Source organism: Sorex fumeus, unplaced genomic scaffold (assembly GCF_029834395.1).
Source record: "Sorex fumeus unplaced genomic scaffold, SorFum_2.1 ptg000042l, whole genome shotgun sequence".
NCBI classification, from domain to species: domain Eukaryota; kingdom Metazoa; phylum Chordata; class Mammalia; order Eulipotyphla; family Soricidae; genus Sorex; species Sorex fumeus.
The window spans coordinates 4,078,353-4,094,653 of NW_026606099.1; the positions used below are offsets into that span (position 1 = coordinate 4,078,353).

The following is a 16,301-nucleotide window of genomic DNA, read 5'->3' on the forward strand; positions in this document are numbered from 1 at the left end:
AGTAGAGTGGCAACTTTCTGGGGCACCAACACAAGCCCTGCACTTTATTTATTTATTTATGATGATCGCACTTCAATAGTAATACATTTAATAGTAATACATTTAAGTTATCACCATGATAATTATGTAATAATATCATTTAAAAGCTAAAATTATGATTTCCAAGGCCCCAAATAAACTATTTGAAGCATTTTCCTGACACTTGAATACTTAAAAGTTATAGCTTTTGTATTTTAGTTCTTTCAGTGCGGATAAACTTAAGAAGCCAAGAAAAGAAATCCCATTGAATTTTTTTTGACTTATTAATCTAAATTTAATCATTCCATTTGCCTTTGTGTTGTCACAAACAATATGAAACAAAGGGCCTGCACTTTATAAACCAAGCAAAGAAGACCAAAGGAAAATGACTTACTGTTCTCGACGACGCATTCCAGTCCCTGCGAAGGAAAGGAGACGTCAGCAGTAGCAAAAGACTGATGCACAAGCTCACACCTCAACCTCAGAGTGCAAAATGCCAGCCTCCCTTCTCTGTCAGGTCCACCCTCAAGGCGGAAAACATTCTCCCGATATTTTTTTCCGTGTCATTCTCATTCTGTCCAACTCAGGAGAACCCAGATGTGGTATGCGGGTGGAGTACACAGCAAAAACGAAACTGGCATTTTCAGAGTAATTGTTATGAGCTGGGAACTTTCTAATTTTAAAGTATAGGGTTTTGTTGAAGAACTCTGTCCCACTCCTGTGTTGGACACACGTGATCTCGCTAATCCTTACAATAAGTTTAAGAATCTTCTGGGGCAGGAGCAATAGTACAGTGGGTAGGGTGTTTGCCTTGCGTGCGACCGACCCGGGTTCAATCCCCGGAACCCCATATGGTCCCCCAAGAACCGCCAGGAGTAATTCCAGAGTGCAGAGCCAGGAGTAACACCTGAGCGTCGCTAGGTGTGACTCAAAATTGAAAAAAAAAATCTTCAGGGCTGTAGCAATATTTCAGTGGGTAGAGTGTTTGTCTTGCATGTGTGGCCGCCCTGGGTTTGAACCCTGGCACCTGGCACCCATGTGGTCCCCTGAGCCCACCAGGAGTGATCCCTGAGCACAGAGACAGGAGTGAGACCTGGGTATTACCAGGTGTGGTCCCCAAACAAAATAGGAATCTGTAACCCCATTATTGATGGGGAAACCAATCACTGCTGTAACAGCACATTTGCTGCTTCCCACTATGGCAATAGATATAAACTATTTATTTTGTCCAGCTATGTCTGCTTTGGAAACACACACACACACACACACACACACACACACACACATATGCACACACACCTGGACTTAGGTCTACACTCAGCAGCCACAGGAATTTACACATTCTTGAACATGGTCAAGCTTTGGTTCCATCAATGCCACAATTAAAGCCACAACCACCCCAGACTCACGGTGTTAGGTGTGAGTTATAGGGACAAATATAAAGACAGACTTGGGGACAGGAATAGGACTGGTGGTGTGGGAGTCTGAATTTGTTCACATGTCCCAGCTAGGATCTTTTTCTTTTGAATCTTTACTTTTTTTTTTTATAGTTTATTTCTTTATTGAATCACTGTGGGAAAAGTTACAGAGTTTTCGGGTTTAGGTCTCAGTCATGTAAGTATCAAACACATTTCCCTTTACCAATACTTATTTTTAACCGTGAACCCCAATAGAACCCCACCTCCCACCCCTCCCAATTCCTGTGAGGCAGATGAGTTCTAGTTAATACTATCTACTTTGACTAGATACATTGCTTCGATAGAAGATGCACAATTATTGTTTAGAGTTTACGACCCCCCCCAATCAAATATGCTGAAACAGTGTTGTGAAATGATTTGCTTTCTACAGCTTGGTTTAAGAATAAAATGATGTCGTGCGGCCGCGATAGTGGCTGCGCGGTTTTGGATTTCTGCTGTTTTACTTATTAACCCTGGAAGAATTTCTATTAAAAGTTAGATAGTTAAAAAAAAAAAAGGTTAGATAGTTAAGAGATTGGTTTCTGTGCTCTGGAGTCGTGGCCGTGCTGGAGAGCCGCTCGTGGGGGGCAGCTGGTGACCTCGGTCGGGCGTGAAGGACGGCCCAGAACGCCCCCCTTCCCATGAAGTCCCTGCCGCCCCCCGCCCCCGGCTCAAACCTGCTGTCCACAAGGCTCCCGTGCGGCCGCCATCTTTCTTTTCCGAATCTTTACTTTTTTAATTGAGTCACTATGAGATACACAGTTACAAAGCTGTTCTTTTTTTTTTTTTTTTGGTTCTTTTGGGTCACACCCGGTGATGCTCAGGCGTTACTCCTGGCGTTGTTCAGGGGACCATATGGGATGCTGGGAATCGAACCCGGGTCAGCCGCATGCAAGGCAAACGCCCTACCCGCTGTGCTATCGCTCCAGTCCCACAAACTTGTTCTTGACCAGCTAGGATCTTTGTATTACAAAATATTCCACACAGTGGGGACTTATCTCTGTGAATAAACCTTCCAATGAAACGGAGCAACCTGCCGTTGAACAGGCAGCTCCCAGAGAATCACTGGGAAACTTGGCTGCAACGCCCAGATACCACCTCAGCGCTCTTAGTGAGACACTATTTGTTCAAGTCCGGCACATACTGTCTGCTCTTTCATTACTGGCTCCCCTTAGTTCTGGCATCTGGCAGTCTAGGTAAATGAAAGTCATGACACCTGGGTCCTCTCCACAGACTTAAATTGGCAAGTGGGGATAAGCCCAGGTGAGCTCAGGGGTCTCCAGAATGGACCAAACATGCCCTTGCAGTCAGAAGAGAGCTGCCGAAGCAGGTCAGAACTGTGTTTTTTTTTTAATTTCTCTTTCTGCGGGGGCTAGAACAATAGCACGGCAGGTAGCGTGTTTACCTTGCACGTGGCCAACCCAGGTTCGATTCCCAGCATCCCATTTGGTCCCCCGAGCACTACCAGGAGTAATTCCTGAGTGCAGAGCCAGGAGTAACCCCTGTGCATCACCAGGTGTGACCCAAAAAGGAAAAAAAAACCTCTTTCTATGGCTGGAGCAATAGTACAGTGGGTAAAGTGCTTGCCTTACATGCAGCTGACCTAGGTTCGATTCCTAGCATCCCATATGGTTCCCTGAGCCCACCAGAAGCAATTCCTGAGTGCAGAGCCAGGAGTAACCTCAGAGCATCACTGGGTGTGGGCCAAAAACAAAACAAAAATTCCCCTTTCTTCCTGAAGGCACAGCAGTCCACAGTCACACGGGACACCGTCAGAGACAGAAATGGCCCAGCTCCATAACTCAACCTCATCAAGCTGCAAAGCCACCAAATCATTCCAGGTTCATAGCTCCTGGAGCTCGCAACCACGAGGCACCTCAAAATTTTATAGTATTGTCAGCCCAGTTCTAGCTCCATGAGTTAGAGAAGTTCTATAAAGAAGACCACACCTTCTACAAGATCATTGTGGGTGATTTTAATGCCAAGATAGGACCGAGAAGATCAGCTGAAGAACTTCACATCGGAACCCATGGCCTAGAATGGAACGAACAGGGTGAGAGACTGTCTGAGTTCATCATGTCGACCAAGACCATTCATGGTAACTCACAGTTCCAGAAGGCAGAATCTAAACGATGGACATGGGAGTCTCCCGGTGGACGATTCCACAACGAAATAGACCACATCATATTCAATCGACGGTTTTGCCTGACTGATGTCGCTGTTGTCCCAAAATTTCGAACGGGATCGGACCACCGTCTCCTTCGTGCAAAATTCTACTTCACAGAGCGGGGAGAAAGGGCTGCAAAGTTCAAAAAGAGAACTCCCAGAACGACCACCAACTGGGAACTCTTTGGTACTATTGCAGCAACATGGGAAGATGCCATTGTTGATAACATTGACGAGGAATACGATCGACTGGTTCAGCACCTCCATGAATGTGCGAGGAACGCCAAGAGAGAGATAGCCACAAAAAGTCGCCTATCTTCGAAAACTCTTGAGCTAATTCGCCAGCGTGGTTTGGCGCATGCCTCAGGCAACCGCAAGCTAACGTCCGAGCTCGCAAAGCAGTGCAGAGATGCGATCAAGGAAGACCTCAAAGAGAGAAGAGCAGAAGTACTGGTAGATGCGGCAGAAGCCGGGAAAAGTATTCGTAACGCCCGCCTGTCCTTTGCCAACTATAAGACCAAGATGACTGCCCTCCAACGTCCTGATGGATCCATCACATCCTCCAGAACGGCAATGGAGAAGATTATCCATGACTTCTACTCAAATCTCTTCGATAGCCATGTCCACTTGCCGACATACCAAATTCCACAGGATGGGTATGTCGTTCCCAACGTTCTCCCTTCCGAAATCCGACACGCCATTTCGTCAGTAAAGAAGCAAACAGCACCCGGCCCAGACAAGGTCAGACCTGAACACCTGAAGAACCTGCCGTCAGTACTCATCAATACACTGGCTCGGCTCTTCACTCGCTACCTGTCTGAATGCAAGGTTCCATCTCAATGGAAAACCAGCAGGACCGTACTACTGTTCAAGAAGGGAGACATCCATGACATTGGCAACTATCGCCCGATCTGCCTATTGTCTGTCATCTACAAGTTGTTCACTCGAGTCATCCTGAATAGGATTGGCAGAACACTAGATGAAGGACAACCATGCGAGCAAGCAGGGTTCCGCAAAGGATTCAGCACCATCGACCATATCCACACGATAACCAAGCTCATTGAGGTTTCTCGGGAGTTCAAGATGCCGCTCTGCTTAACGTTCATTGATTTAAAGAAGGCCTTTGATTCTGTTGAGACGGAAGCGGTCATTGAAGCCCTAGCCAATCAGGGCATTCAAGCCCAATACATCAGGATCCTCCGTGAGCTGTATTGCGGATTCACTACCAGGATCTCACCATTCTACAAAGAAGTGATCGTTGATGTCAAGAGAGGGGTGCGGCAGGGTGATACCATTTCACCAAAACTCTTCAGTGCCACCCTCGAGAACATCATGCGACGACTGGAATGGGAAGGAATGGGAGTGAAGATAGATGGTCGGCAACTACACCACCTCCGCTTTGCTGATGACATTGTTTTAATAACACCAAACATCAGCCAAGCAGCACAAATGCTGGCCGACTTTGACCGTGAGTGTGGAAAGGTAGGACTACAGCTGAATCTTACGAAGACAATGTTTATGAGAAACAGCCTTGTTCCTGACGCCCCATTCGCTCTCAATGGAACGACCATCTCCGAATGCAACAGCTATGTGTACCTAGGTCGAGAGGTCAACATGACAAATGACCTGGCACCCGAGCTGCGCAGGAGGAAGAGAGCGGCTTGGAACGCCTTCAAGAACGTCGAAGAAATAGCTAAGAGGACGAAGAACCTCCGGCTCCGGGCACATCTCTTGGATTCCACTGTTCTTCCTGCATTAACATATGCCTCAGAGACCTGGGCCCTACGCAAACAAGATGAGAACGCCATTCAGGTCTCCCAAAGAAGAATAGAAAGAGCTCTGCTTGGAATATCACGTTTCACTCAAATGAGAGAACGAATCCGGAGTTCTGACATCCGTCGACGATCAAGGATCAGGGACGCTGTCTCATTTGCCAAGGTGTCGAAAATCAGATGGGCTGGTCACGTAATGAGATTTAAAGACGACCGTTGGACTAGAGCTGTTACTGATTGGATTCCACGGGATGTCAAGAGACCGCGTGGCCGCCCACCTACCAGATGGTCAGACTTCTTTGTCAAGATCATGAACGATCGGTTTGAGGCCCTCCATGTTCCCGGAGCGAAGAGATGCCATTGGGCTACACTAGCACGCGACAGGGACAAATGGAGACGTTACTGGCGCCCGCTCGAGCAAATCGACGACTAACGGGAAGTTAAGTGATTAAGTGATTAAGTCAGCCCAGTATGATCATAGCAAAACTGATGGAAAAGTTGCATATGCCACCACGCTCAATGAGCAAAAACGAAACGCAGAATGCTCAACTAGCACCAACCAGCTCAATCCTCAGATCCTTAAGACCTAAGTAACATTATTGTGAGATATAAAGATCAGTAATTGAGGAATCGAAAGAGCTATGCTTGGAGTATCACGTTTCACTCAAATGAGAGAAGGAATCCGGAGTTCCGACCTCCATAGCGAGAATCAGGGATGCTGTCTCGTTTGACAAGGCGTCAAAAACAGATGGGCTGGACATGTAATGAGATTTGGAGACGACCCCTGGACGAGAGCCATTACTGACTGGATTCCACAGGACGTCAAAAGACCGCAAGGCCGCCCACCTACCAGATGGTCAGACTTATTCATCAAGACCCTGAACGATTGGTTTGAGGCTCTTCATGTTCCTAGAATGAATAGACGCCATTGGGCCACACTAGCACATGACAGGGACAAATGGAGATATTACTGGCGCCCGCTCTAGCAAATTGATGATTAATAGGAAGTCAAGTGATCAAGTGATAATGATCAGTACAAATGGACTCCAATCAATCTGAGGTTTGATAACTCCATTTTCCTTTATGTTCTAACAAACAATTTGAAGTCAATCTGTTTGCGCCTGAAAGGAGACAGGCTGGGAAACTGGGGACACTGGTGGATGGAAAGCCACATTGGTGGTCAGATTGACGCTGGAACGCTTAAAGCCTGAAATAACTGTATTATGAACAACTTAATAAATCATGTTGTTTAAAATATATATGGTGTGGAGTTCATGCACAATTCAATCAGCCTAATCAGTGGCTGAATAAATACCAGTACTCCTACAAAAAAAACTTAATGAAATAAATGCCTCACCAAAAAAATAATAAAACATATATGGTTTTGGGGCTGGAGCAATAGCATAGCGGGTAGGGCATTTGCCTTGCAAGTGGCCAACATGGGTTTGATTCCAAGCATCCCATATGGTCCCCCAAGCACCGCCAGGAGTAATTCCTGAGTGCAGAGCCAAGTGAGTGCAGAGCCAGGAGTAACCCCTGTGCATTGCCAGGTGTGACTCTAAAAGCAATATATATAAATATGTTATATATATATATATATATACACACACATATGGTTTTCAGGACAGGGTGACTGGGTATGCACTGGCCAAGTCTACGACTCAACTCGATCCTCTCAAGAGAGAGCAGAGAGGCTGGTGCGGAACAGAGAAGACACTACCACCAGCCTACACTGGGACCCACCCGAAGCAGGTTCTCACAGCTGTGTCCTGGCCTTCTGAACAGTTCTCAAGCCCTTGGGTAAGTGCCTTCCTGTCCTGCCTGGTGATTCACACCTCCCATCCATCACAGCTCTGTCAGAACCTCTCACATGTTTCACAACAGAATCCATCTCCTATCTCTGCACATTCTAACAAGCGTCATTTCCTTTTTTCTGTGGGGTGGAGAACTTTCAGGAACATGCTCATTCATCTTCCCACTGGGCAGTCCCAGATTGGGACACCAAGTCTTTAAGCTGGGGAGCTCTCCTGGAGAAGGGCGACAGATACCCATCTTGGGAAATTCAGTTAGTCACAGACAGATACCAAAAATGCTTGTGATGAAAAACTCCTGCTCCCGCAGACACAAAGGAAGTTGGAAGGTTTCAGATGGAGACTGATGAATACACACCGGTCACCATCCTGCAATAATCCCACTGAGGGATGGAAACAGCTTGCCATGTAGTTTGTTAGAATCTTAGATTTTAATAGTCATTTTATACATTAGAAAAGGCTTCTGGATTGCATTCATCTGGGGAACATAAAGTAACAAAATAGGAGACTAACACCCCAGAATAGCTGAGATTAGTACCAGGAGGTTTACTCCATGACTTTGAGGCGAGCCACACATACTAGGGGAAAAGGCAGCTCACACAGAGAAGGGAGCACCAAATAAAAGGTGTTGGGAGGATCCTCCCAGGTTGGGAGAAGCATGCTGAAAGTAGACTATAGACCAAACATGACTGCCACCCAATGCCTCTTTTGCAAACCACAGCACCCAAAAGGAGGGAGAGAGAACAAAAGGGAATGCCCTGCCACAGAGGCAGGGTGGGATTGGGGGTTGGGGGAATGGGAGGGATACTGGGATTAGTGGTGGTGGAGAATGGGCACTGGTGGAGGAATGGGTATTTGATCACTGTATAAATGAAACCCAAGCACAAAAATTTGTAAGTCTACAACTGTACCTCATGATGTTTCACTAATAAAAATTTAAAAATATATATATTATGCTACTGGCAAAGGCAACAAAATTAAAAAATAAACAAATGGGTCTATATTTAAAAAAAGCTTCTCACCCAAGAATGGCCGAGATTAGTACCAGGAATTTTACTCCATGGCTTGGAGGCCAACCACACATGCTAGGGGAAATGGGAGCTCAAATAGAGAAGGGCGCACCAAATAAAGGTGTTGGGAGGATCCTCCCAGGATGGGAGAAGCATGCTGAAAGTAGACTATGGACCAAACATGATTGCCACTCAATGCTCTTTTGCAAACCACAGCACCCAAAAGGAGAGAGAGAACAGAGGGGAATGCCCTGCCACAGAGGCAGGGTGGGATGGGAGGATGGAGGGTGGGAGGGATACTGGGACCCGTGGTGGTGGGAAATGGGCACTGGTGGAGGGATGGGTACTTGATCATTGTATAACTGAAACCCAAGCACAAAAATGTGTAAGTCTGCAACTGTACCTCATGATGTCTCACTATTAAAAATTTTTTAAAAAAAGCTTCTGAACCTTATTGCTTCTTTCCAGCGCTTACTACCCTAACTCAATTTTATTCTTATTAGCATAATGAATTATATCAACAGATTTGCTGTTAATGGATCAACATTGAGCTCATTCATAATTGGCTGTGGCACATTATTCCTTTGATATTCCCAGAATCTGTACCCGGAGTTTGTGCTAATATTTATGGGAGGTGGGATAGCAAGTGAGTTTTTAGGTCACACCAGCTGTGCTAACTCTGGGTTCGAGTGCTGGGAATGGAACCAGGGATGGCTGCACGCGTGCACTGGCATTTTATACAGAATTGTTTGCAGCTCCACGCATAAGTGATTTTTTTTTTTGCTTTTTGGGTCACACCCAGCGATGCTCAGGGGTTACTCCTGGCTTTGCACTCAGGAATTACTCCTGGCGATGCTCAGGAACAGAACCATACAGGATGCTGGGAATCAAACCCTGGTTGGCCATATGCAAGGCAAAAAATGCCCTACCCTCTGTGCTATCACTCCAGCCCCGCATAAGTGATTTTGATCCGTAGTTTTCTCTTTTCACATATGACTTACCAAGTTTTTATATTAAACATGGAGCTCAAGAATAGCACAGTGGTTAGGATGCTTGCCTTGCATGTAGCCAACCTGGGTTTGATTCACAGCACCCCATAAGGTTCCCCAAACCCACCAGGTGTAATTCTTAAGTACAGAGCCAGGAGTAACCCATGAACATTGCTGGGTGTGACCCCCAAACAAAACAAACAAAAAATTTTAGTGTAGTGGAGTTCATGCCCAATTCAGTCAGCCTAATCAGTGGCTGAATAAATAGCAGTACTCCTACATTTAAAAAAAAATTTTTTTTAGTGTAAAACACATGCTAGATTTGAAAAGGGATAGCAGTCAGGGATGCGACTCCGCAGTAAAGCATACATCTTGCATATGTGAGTCCCCAAATTTTTTCTGTGGTTTTGAATGATCAATAAGAGGGAGTGCTGAATAGAGAGCCAGTTTAAGTCAGTATGCCTCAAAGGAGTAACAATTGGGTAGATTACTAATACATGGAACACTGTACAAATGCCCTGGATGCCAAGATGTGTTGATGGGTGAGAAAAAGAAACTGCTAGAAACATTTGATCATGTCACTCAATTTTCTAAGGAAGTGAGGAAAAAGTTCTTCCTCACGCGTTTGGACCTTGCTGTGTGAGCACTGCACTTAACAAGGTGAAAGCCCAGAAGCAGAGATGACAAAGAGAGGAAAGATAAGGGAAACGTTTTTAGACACAACAGAAAATATGCATGTAAGTAGAACTAGAAAACAGAGAATTCCATGAGAGCTCATACTGTGTTCACTGTGTAGGAAAGATAAGCTTTTTATAAATGCTCATGCACAAAGAAGGAATATGAATGGACAACATACGTGAGGGTCAGGAAGGCAGCAGCAACACACATGCCTGGAGAACTCGACTTCACCCCCAGCACCAGTGGCCTTCCTGGCAGCAGCAGGTACAACCCTGCTGACCCCAAGGAATAAAGATAAAGCAACAATTTTTATAAAGTTCTTGAGAAAATAAGATAATGTTGGGAACAGAAATACAATTAAATTGTATAGTATAATTATGTATATGTATATATAATTAAATTGGGCTGGAGCCATAACACAGAGGTAGGGTGTTTGTCTTGCACGTGGCCAACCTGGCTGACCTGAGTTCAATTCCTCTGCCCCTCTCGGAGAGCCCAGCAAGCTACAGCAAGCTACCCGTGACGTATTCGATATGCCAAACACAGTAATAAGTCTCACAAATATGCCAAACACAGTAATAAGTCTCACAACGGAGACATTACTGGGCCCGCTTGAGCAAATCGATGAACAATGGGAGGACAGTGCTACAGTGCAGTACATAATTAAATTGTATATTATAATAGTTTCAAAGAGATAAGAAAAGATACTGCAAACATATGTCAAGGAGATATAGGATATATACATATATATACATATATATGTATATATATATATATATATATATGGGACTGGAGCGATAGCACAGCGGTAGGGTGTTCGCCTTACAAGCGGCCAACATGGCCGACCCGAGTTCGATTCCTCCGCCCCTCTCGGAGAGCCTGGCAAGCTACCGAGAGTATTCGATATGCCAGACACAGTAACAACAAAGTCTCCAATGGAGACGTTACTGGGCCCACTCGAGTAAATCGATGATCAACAGGAGGGCCTTTACTTACTTTACTTTACTATATATAGGGCTGGAGCGATAGCACAGCGGTAGGGCGTTTGCCTTGCACGCAGCCAACATGGCCGACCCAAGTTCGATTCCTCCACCCCTCTCGGAGAGCCCGGCAAGCTACCGAGAGGATCTCGCCCGCACGGCAGAGCCTGGCAAGCCACCCGTGATGTATTCAATATGCCAAACACAGTAACAACAAAATCTCCAATGGAGACGTTACTGGGCCCGCTCGAGCAAATCGATGAACAACGGGAGGGCCTTTACCTTTATATATATATATATATATATATATATATATATATATATATATGGCTGGAGTGAGAGTTCAGCAGTTAGGGGGTTTGCTTTGCATGCAGCCATCCCAGGTTCACTCCCCAGCCTCCCATATGGTCCTCTGAGCCCACCAGCAGTGATCCCTGAGAACAGAGCCAGGAGTAAGCCCTGAGCACTGCCGGGTGGAGTGGGTAGGGCGTTTGCCTTGCATGTGGTTGACTCGGCCAACCCGGCTTCGATTTCTCCGCCCCTCTCGAAGAGCCCAGCAAGCTACTGAGAGTATCTCAGGCGTCTGGCAAAGCCATTACGTATTCGATATGCCAAACACAGAAACAAGTCTCACAATGGAGACGTTACTGGGCCTGCTCGAGCAAATTGATGAACAATGGGAGGACAGTGACAGTGACAGTGACATGAGAAAATAAACAGGCAGAGAACGAAAAAAAATAAACCTTGAAGAAAAAAAAACCATTGAAAGACTGGGCTGTACGATTCAGGAAACATCTCTGAAAGCAGAATAAAATAGAAATAGGAGAGATAACATGACTATTAGAGAATTAAATGCAAACTTGACTTCCAGAAGATTATAGAGAAAACAAAGAGTAGTCTGAGGGAAGTGGGTTGAAATGTAGCTTGGCTTGGGCTCCCTGATACCCAGCACCAACTGGACACACTCAAACAAAACAGAACACAACTGTCACTGTCCTCCACAGGTAGCTTGCCAGGTTTTGCCGTGAGGGCAAAATACTCTTGGTAGCTTGCTGGGCTCTCCAGAAGGAGCGGAGGAATCAAACTTGGGTTGGTCTGGTGGGCCGCGTGCAAGGCAAACACGCTAACCACTGTGCTATCGCTCCAGCCCCCAACAGAACACAAGAGAACTTGCAAATAGGGATGGAGGGGGGGTGGGAAATGACGCTCTAGAGCTGAAGTACTTTGTTATGAAATTTAAAATACCTTTACCAGAAATAAAAAGAGGCTCCTAAATCTTTCTAGAGGAGGATTGGGAGATAGTACAGGGGTTAAAGGGCGTGACTGCACTTGCCCAACTCTGGTTCCACACTGGCATCCCCTGCCTTCAAGCACCGCCTGAAGTGACCCCAAGCCCCCCCCCCCCCCAACACATGTCATTTTTCTTTCTCTTTTTTTGCTTTTTGGGTCACACCCGGCAATGCACAGGGGTTATTCCTGGCTCATGCACTCAGGAATTACTCCTGGTGGTGCTCGGGGGACCTTATGGGATGCTGGGAATCAAACATGGGTCGAATATGGGTCGGCTGCATGCAAGGAAACTCGCACACGGGCTCCAGGGGGACCAGCAGGTGCAGGGCGGCGCCACCCGGGGCCAGGCCGCTCAGCAGCAGGAGCAGCAGCCGGGGTACGGGCACGACCCCCATCGTGCTGCGGGCCGGGGCCGAGGGCCTGGAGGACTCCGCTGTGCTTTCGCCCCAGCCCCAAAACCATAATCTTTAAGAGGGAAAAAATTAGGTACCATACAAAGAGACAAGAATGAGAATGTTGGGCTGGGGCCCAGTGGAAGAGTTCATGCCTCACATGTATGACGCTCCAGGTCCTTCCTTGGCAGCAAGTCATAAAACAATGATGGAACAAGCCCTGACCAAGCCCAGAACAGTAGTGCCTTCTAGTCCCTAGAAGGATTAGAAACAATGTATTCAACATTCTTTTGTTTTGTTTTGTTTTGGAGGCCACACCCAGAGGTGCTCAGGGTGTGATCCCTTCTCTGTAACAAGGGGCCATTCCTGGCTGTGCTCAGGGACCATATGAGATACCTGCCTTGTACTTGGCCACCCGGGGTTCGATCCCCAGCATCCCATATGATCCCCGAGCCGGCCAGGTGTGATTCCGGAGTTCAGAGCCAGGAGTAACTCATGAACACCCCCAGGTGTGACCCCAAAACAAACAAACAAAAGAGATGTTGGAGAGCAGGTAACCAGGTTTGGCTGCATGTGAGGCAAGTGTCTTAGTTCTTAGACTCTTTGGCTTCGTGTCTTCAAAACTCTCAGGGGAGGACAGAGCAATAGCACAGCAGATAGGGCACTTGCCTTGCATGCCTCCCCCGGGTTCAACCCCTGGGGTCCCATATGGTTCCCCAAACCTGCCAGGAGTAATCCGAGTGCAGGTGAAGATAAAGGTGAGGATGAGGCCATAATGAGTTAGGAACAAATCCGCCCGGCAAGCTTTTCTTCCACCTTCTCAGGACCCACCGAACAGGTGCAGGGGAGCTGGGCGATTCCTGTCTCACCTCAGTAAAGTCTCCCTTTGAAGCTTCTCTCACTAGTTTCCTTCACTTTATCTCCCTTCCAAGGGCCTTGGTTCTGGCCCTTTCCTCGACCTGAAATCTCCACCAAACTCAATCTTGGAAGCCCCAAGTTATCTTCTCTTCCATGAAGTACACCCCAGCTGGCACTTCCCCGGGAGACCCCCCTGGGTTCTGTTGGCAAGGGACACCCGCAGCAGGCTGGGCTGCACTGTGGCTGACAGGAACTCAGCAAACAGCCATCAAAAACTGAACACAGAATGCCCAGTGTCAGAATACCAAATACACCAAACATCTGCTGTGCTCAACCTCAGGAATCACACTTCCCAACATCAGTGACATTAAAAACCAACAACACCCTGGGGCTGGAGCAATAGCACAGCGGGTAGGGCGTTTGCCTTTCACGCGGCCCACCCGGGTTCAATTCTCAGCATCCCACATGGTCCCCTGAGCACTGCCAGGTGTAATTCCTGAGCGCAGAGCCAGGAGTATCCCCTGAGCATCGCAAGGTGTAACCCAAAAAGCAAAAAACAAAACAAAACAAAAAACCCCAAAACACCAACCAAACAAAAACCCTCCACTAAATAGTCACTCACCCTCGACCCTCCTCCATAAAGTTTGTTCACAAAGAACCTGGTTTCATGTGTTCCAGCTCAGGGATTGCTCTTAAGTTTAAGGCTAGTGAGCGGTGAGGGTGAGAGGCCAAGGGCACTGCAGAGAAAGCGGAGTAGAGGGGCACAGCCCACTGGGACCTGCGTGCTGCTGGCCAGTACCCTCTAAGGCCAGGCCTGGAGGGGCAGCAGCAAATAGGTCTCCGTCCCAACCCCGCTGGCATACGTGTGCCCGGACAGGACGGGGCGGAAAGGGCAGAGACTTAATCACCGTCCCATGCCCAGGGGAGGTGCCGCCGAGCCGACAGTCCCTTAGAGGGCTCCGGGCCACGGCTTCCGTCCGGGCTCTCACTCCAGAGGCCGCCTAGCTCTGGACGGGAGGGTCCAAGGTGCGGTCCGCCGTGGCCCCCACGTTCCGCACGGGCCCCGCCGGTAGGACTGCAGACCAGAGAGCGTCCAGCTCGGCCTCCCTCCCCGCGGGGGGCCGCCTGGAGGCCGCCGGGTCCCGTCCAGGCTCCCGGAAGGCCCGGGGCCGCCTCTCCCTCCCGCCTCGCGTGCGCGCAGTGACTGACTGCCCGGGTTGTGCCACGCAGTCAGTCCGATCTTCCCCCCAAAACTCCGACTCCTCTTCCCGGGTCCCGCCAGGTCCTTCCCGGACCGACCCCCGAGTGCCGGGCGGGGCAGTCTCACCTGCTGAGCGCACACGGGCTCCGGGGGGACCAGCAGGCGCAGGGCGGCGCCACCGGGGGCCAGGCCGCTCAGCAGCAGGAGCAGCAGCGCGGGCAGGGGCACGACCCCCATCCTGCTGCGGGCCAGGGCCTGGCGGGGTCTCCCTCCGGCCGCTGAGTTCCCCGAGTGTCTCCTCGGTCTTCCGGCTTCCACTGGCTCCGCGGGGGCGGGGCAGGGCGACGCTGGGCGGGGCAGGCCAGGGAGGGCCCGGCGCGGGCATCTTTTCTTTTCTTTTTTTTTTTTTTTAAATTTTTATTAGTGAAACACCATGAGGTCTAGTTGTAGACTTACAAATTTTTGTGCTTGGGTTTCAGTTATACAATGATCGAGTACCCATCCCTCCACCAGTGCCCATTCTCCACCACCAATGATCCCAGTATCTCTCCCACCCCCTCCACCCCCCCCCCACCCCACCCTGCCTCTGTGGCAGGGCATTCCCTTTTGTTCTCTCTCTCCTTTTGGGTGCTGTGGTTTGCAAAAGAGGCATTGAGTGGCAATCCTGTTCGGTCTATAGTCTACTTTCAGCATGCATCTCCCATCCTGGGAGGATCCTCCAGACACTCTTTACTTGGTGCTCCCTTCTCCACCTGAGCTGCCTTTTCCCCTAGCATGTGCAGCTGGCCTCCAAGCCATGGAGTAAACCTCCTGGTACTTAGCTATTCTTGGGAGTTAGTCTCCTATTTTGTTACTTTATGTGTGTGTGTGTGGGGGGGGTATCTCCCGGTAACCCGGCCAACCTCAGGTGCTCACGGCATTCTGCCTCGCCCATCGGTCAGGCGAGTGCTTCTCATGCCAGCCCCAGGTCCGTCCCACTTTCCAATTTCACGCCCCACCACAGTGGGAGCCAGCAGCTCCTCTCTCCGCGATCCCCTCTCAGCTCTCCCTTTCTTTCCTTGTCCTCCTTGTGCGTGGTGCTCTGACTGCGCTTTCTCCAGGCTTTCTCCGGGCTGTGGACCTGCAGAGCTCCGGGCGGGATTCCAGGAGAGGAGGCGGCCACAGTGAGTTCACCAGCATCTAGAGATTGTACTCCTCGCTTTGGCCGAATCATCCTACTTTCAGTAGGTAACAACAAATAGAACATACTGGAGCTTGTGCTATTTGAAAAAAATTTTTATTGAGGGGTTGGAGCTATAGCACAGCGGGTAGGGCGTTTGCCTTGTACGCAGCCGACCAGGGTTCCATTTCCAGCATCCCATATGGTCCCTTGAGCACCACCAGGAGCAATTCCTGAGTGCAAGGCCAGGAGTAACCCCTGAGCATCGCCGGGTGTGACCCAAAAAGAAAAAAGGAAAAGTAAAAATTCTTTATTGAATCACTACGATAGATTCGTACAAAGCTGTTCATGATTAGGTTCCAGTCAAACAGTGTTCCAACGCCTGTCCTTCCACCAGAGAACATTTCCCAGTTGTGCTTTTATTCTCTTTTATTTCTCTTTTCATCCTGACAGCCTTCGAAGTCTGGGTTAATATACTGGAGGAAGAAAGCACCTGGAGACATCACAGACAGCCGAGCTG

The 16,301-nt window shown here is 48.4% G+C and overlaps 1 protein-coding gene across 1 annotated transcript in view; it reads right to left on the reverse strand.

The window, feature by feature from the left end:
- The window catches only part of IL17RA (interleukin 17 receptor A), a 34,525-nt gene extending 19,666 nt beyond the window's left edge, over positions 1-14,859 (reverse strand). Inside the window, exons 1-2 of the mRNA XM_056119984.1 lie at positions 14,749-14,859; positions 413-437 (exon numbers count right to left, since the gene is read on the reverse strand). Coding sequence (XP_055975959.1) covers positions 413-437; positions 14,749-14,859 — 136 coding nt within the window. The remainder of the gene's footprint in view (positions 1-412; positions 438-14,748) is intronic.
- Between the last annotated feature and the right edge of the window lie 1,442 nt (positions 14,860-16,301).